This window comes from Salvelinus sp. IW2-2015, linkage group LG28 (genome assembly GCF_002910315.2).
Source record: "Salvelinus sp. IW2-2015 linkage group LG28, ASM291031v2, whole genome shotgun sequence".
Lineage (NCBI taxonomy): Eukaryota > Metazoa > Chordata > Actinopteri > Salmoniformes > Salmonidae > Salvelinus > Salvelinus sp. IW2-2015.
The window spans coordinates 9,468,188-9,472,379 of record NC_036868.1 but is presented as its reverse complement, the minus strand read 5'-3'; the positions used below and the strand labels follow the sequence as shown (position 1 = coordinate 9,472,379).

General features: G+C 49.7%; 1 protein-coding gene across 1 annotated transcript in view; it reads right to left on the bottom strand.

Annotated features, from left to right (window-relative positions):
• Window positions 1–4,192, bottom strand: part of LOC111954145 (DNA polymerase zeta catalytic subunit) — a 160,210-nt gene that overhangs the window by 10,691 nt on the left and 145,327 nt on the right. Inside the window, 2 exon segments of the mRNA XM_023973645.3 lie at window positions 3,496–3,590; window positions 3,593–3,633. Of these exon segments, the coding sequence (XP_023829413.1) occupies window positions 3,496–3,590; window positions 3,593–3,633 (136 nt within the window).

The following is a 4,192-nucleotide window of genomic DNA, read 5'->3' as shown; positions in this document are numbered from 1 at the left end:
TCCATAGGGAGGAGAGAGAGAAGAGAGCAGAGAGACACACGGTACAGTAGGGAGGAGAGAGGAGAGAGAGCAGAGAGGACACACGGTACAGTGGGAAAGGAGAGAGGAGAGAGAGCAGAGAGACACACGGTACAGCAGGAGGAGAGAGGAGAGAGAGCAGAGAGACACACGGTACAGGCCCGAGAGAGGAGAGAGAGGAGAGAGGACCACACGGTACAGCAGGAAGGAAGAGAGGAGAGAGAGAAGACACACTGGGAGCTTAACCGCAGCACGCGAGGATCGGCTCTCGCACCTCCGATCAATCAATCGCCTAGAGAACGAGCAACTACTGCCCTACGGCTACCGTGCCTGGGCCACGGTGGTGAGAGAGCGAAGAATGAAGCACGGGAGGAACGGATTCAGGGGAGAAGAAGAAGACACCAGACGGGGACAACCACTCTAAACTAAACCTAAGGGAAAAGAGAGACAGACACACGAAGACGAGTGCATAGCACGGGGAGAAGCTAACACACTACACTACACACGTTGACCTTATACATTCTGATAAGCAGCGGAAGGGATGGATACGCCGATATGAGAGCTCGATGTTAAGATACAGCGACAAACCGCACTTCGTGGAGTTTGTGTTCCAGCAGGGCCGAGAGAAGACCAACCCGATGAGTTTAAGTTTAGCCTCTCTCTGCACCTCCCTGAGGGTTCTACCCCAGCCCCAGGAGGACTGAGCTCCGATCCGAGATGGAGTGTACAGAACTCGCGCGAAGGATAGCCAGAGCTATGCAACCCCGAGGATCATCTACCGTACCAGACCCAGAGAAGAGGAGAGAGACCAGATGAGACACAACGGGCATCGCGCTTTGTAAGGTACAACTAGTCCTCTGATACTGTCCTACCCTAGCCCGTGAGGATAATAAACATCAACGAGAAGTCGAGTAAGAGAGCAGAGAGACACACGGGCGGCATTGTATCATGGCAAGGAAGGAGAAGAGGAAAGAGCAGAGAGACACGGTACAGCAGGGGAGGAGCCGAACAAACAACAAAGAAGGAAAGACTATCATGGGGACTCTACTTGCTAGAGAGAACGGAAAAGACACTAGCTGCGGTGTGTGTCCTCTCCGGGGTCCAGCACCCCGCAGGTGGAAGGGAGAGGAGGAGGAGTCCTGCCAGCATGATTGAGAGAGAACATAAAGAAGCATGACACACACCGGCTACCAGGCGCAGGGAGGAGAGAGGAGAGAGAGCAGAGAGACACACGGGGTCCCCAGTTGTGAGAAAGCAAAGAGAGAGTGAGAGAGCATAGAGTGAGAACAGAGAAAAGAGAGAGCAGAGAGAGCAGGCTGAGAGAGCAGAGGGAGAGAGCAGAGAACAGAGAGAGCAGGCTGAGAAAGCAAAGGGAGAGCAGAGAGAAGAGAGAGGGCAGAGAGAGCAGAGAGAACAGAGAAAAGAGAGAGCAGAGAGAACAGAGCAGAGAGAGAGAGAGCAGAGAGAAAGAGCAGAGCGAGCAGAGATAGACAGCAGAGAGTGAGAGAGAACAGAGAGTGCTGAGAGAGAAGAGAGAGAGCGAGAGCAGAGAGCAGAGCATAGAGAAAAGTGAGAGCAGAGAGAGAGAGCAGGGAGAGCAGAGCAGAGAGAGCAGAGAGAGAGAGAGCAGAGGGCAGAGTAGAGAGAGCAGAGAGAGAGAACAGAGAGGACAGAGAGAGAGAGCAGAGAGAACAGAGAGTGCTGAGAGAGCAATAGAGAGCATAGAGAGCGAGAGAGAGCAGGCTGAGAAAGCAAAGAGAGAGTGAGAGAGCATAGAGTGAGAGAAGAGAGAGAGCAAGCAGAGAAAAGAGAGAACAGCAGAGCAGACAGAGAGCAGGCTGAGAGAGAAGAGAGAGCAGAGAGCAAGAGAGAGCAGAGAGAAGAGAGAGGGCAGAGAGAGAGAGAACAGCAGAGCGAGCAAAGAGCAGAGAGAGCAGAGAGATAGAGCAGAGAGCAGAGGGAGAGAAGAGAGTAGAGAGAGCAGAGTGAGAGAGAACAGAGAGGGCAGAGAGAGCAGAGAAAAGAGAGAACAGCAGAGCAGAGAGAACTCTATTGCTATAGTAACCCTGCATCACAACACTGTTGCTATAGTAACCCTCCATCACAACACTCTGTTGCTATAGTGACCCTGCATCACAACACTCTGTTGCTATAGTCCTACTTCCCCTTGATCATCTTTCTTTTTCATTTGTGTGGTATGAAGTACTTGTTTCTTGACCATCCCACTGGATAATCACCAATTCTAGATCCCAGAAAACAGACAGGACAACATTCTAGTCTACCACAGAGGGGAGGTAGAGGTTGAGCCAGACAGACACATTCTAGTCTACCACAGAGGGGAGCTAAGAGGTGAAGCCAGACAGACACATTCTAGTCTACCACAGAGGGGGAGGTAGAGGTGAGCCAGACAGACACATTCTAGTCTACCACAGAGGGGGAGGTAGAGGTGAGCCAGACAGACATTCTAGTCTACCACAGAGGGGAGGTAGAGGTTGAGCCAGACAGACACATTCTAGTCTACCACAGAGGGGAGGTAGAGGTAGCCAGACAGACACATTCTAGTCTACCACAGAGAGGGGGAGGTAGAGGTGAGGCCAGACAGACACATTCTAGATCTACCACAGAGGAGGGAGGTAGAGGTGAGCCAGCAAGACACATTCTAGTCTACACAGAGGGGGAGGTAGAGGTGAGCCAGACAGACACATTCCTAGTCTACCACAGAGGGAGGTAGAGGTGAAGCCAGACAGACACCTCTAGTCTACCACAGAGGGGGAGGTAGAGGTAGGCCAGACAGACACTTCTAGTCTACCACAGAGGGGGAGGTAGAGGTGAGCGCAGACGACACATTTTAGTCTACCACAGAGGGGGAGGTAGAGGTAAGCCAGACAGACACATTCTAGTCTACCACAGAGAGGGAGGTAGAGGTGAGCCAGACAGACACATTCTAGTCTACCACAGAGAGGGAAGGTAGAGGTTAAGCCAGACGAGACACATTCTAGTCTACCACAGAGGGGGAGGTAGAGGTGAGCCAGACAGACACATTCTAGTCTACCACAGAGAGGAGGTAGAGTTAGCCAGACAGACCCTTCTAGTCTACCACAGAGGGGGAGTAGAGTGAGCCAGACAGACACCTTCTAGTCTACCACAGAGGGGGAGTAGAGGGAGCCAGACAGACACATTCTAGTCTACCACAGAGAGGGAGTAGAGGTGAGCCAGACAGACATTCTAAGCTACCACAGAGGGGGAGGTAGAGGTGAGCCAGACAGACACATTCTAGTCTACCACGAGGGGGAGGAGAGGTAAGCCAGACAGACACATTCTAGTCTACCACAAGAGGGGAAGAGGTGAGCCTGAACTTCAACTGCCCTAAATGAGAGGCATATTAGCTACATTGGACAGTGAGTGAAGCAAGGTTATTGTAGTAAACAAAAACTAAAATCATGAAAAAAATGATTTAGTAAACTGAATGTTTGACCTGGATCCCCTGGTGAGCACGTGATAGAACTGGATCCCAAACACCCTGGCCAGCTCGCTGGTCCTGCCGATGATGTCCATGCTGCTGGAGAAGCTGCATTACCGCCCACCCGGCTAACATAGTGGTCCACCACCTTCCACCTGGCAGGCACACAACACAGTCGAGGTCAACTTCATACAGGAAATCAAAAGTACTGCAGATGTAAAGACACGTTTTATTGTCTCAGTTTCAACTGAATTGTATGAAGAACCAATAAAGAGTTGATCACAAAAAATGTGACTATTTAATGCGAGTGTAGCGAAATGCTTGTGCTTCTAGTTCTGACAATGCAGTAATAACCAACGAGTAATCTAACCTAACAATTCCACAAACTACACCTTATACACACAAGTGTAAAGGGTAAAGAATATGTACATATAGATATATGAATAAGTGATGGTACAGAACGGCATAGGCAAGATGCAGTAGATGGTATCGAGTACAGTGTATACATATGAGATGAGTAATGTAGGGTATGTAAACATAAAAGTGGCATAGTTTAAAGGGCTAGTGATACATGTATTACATAAAGATGGCAAGATGCAGTAGATGATAGAGTACAGTATATACATATGCATTATATTAAGTGGCATTGTTTAAAGTGGCTCGTGATACATTTTTGATCAATTCCCATCAATTTCCTTATTAAAGTGAAGCTGT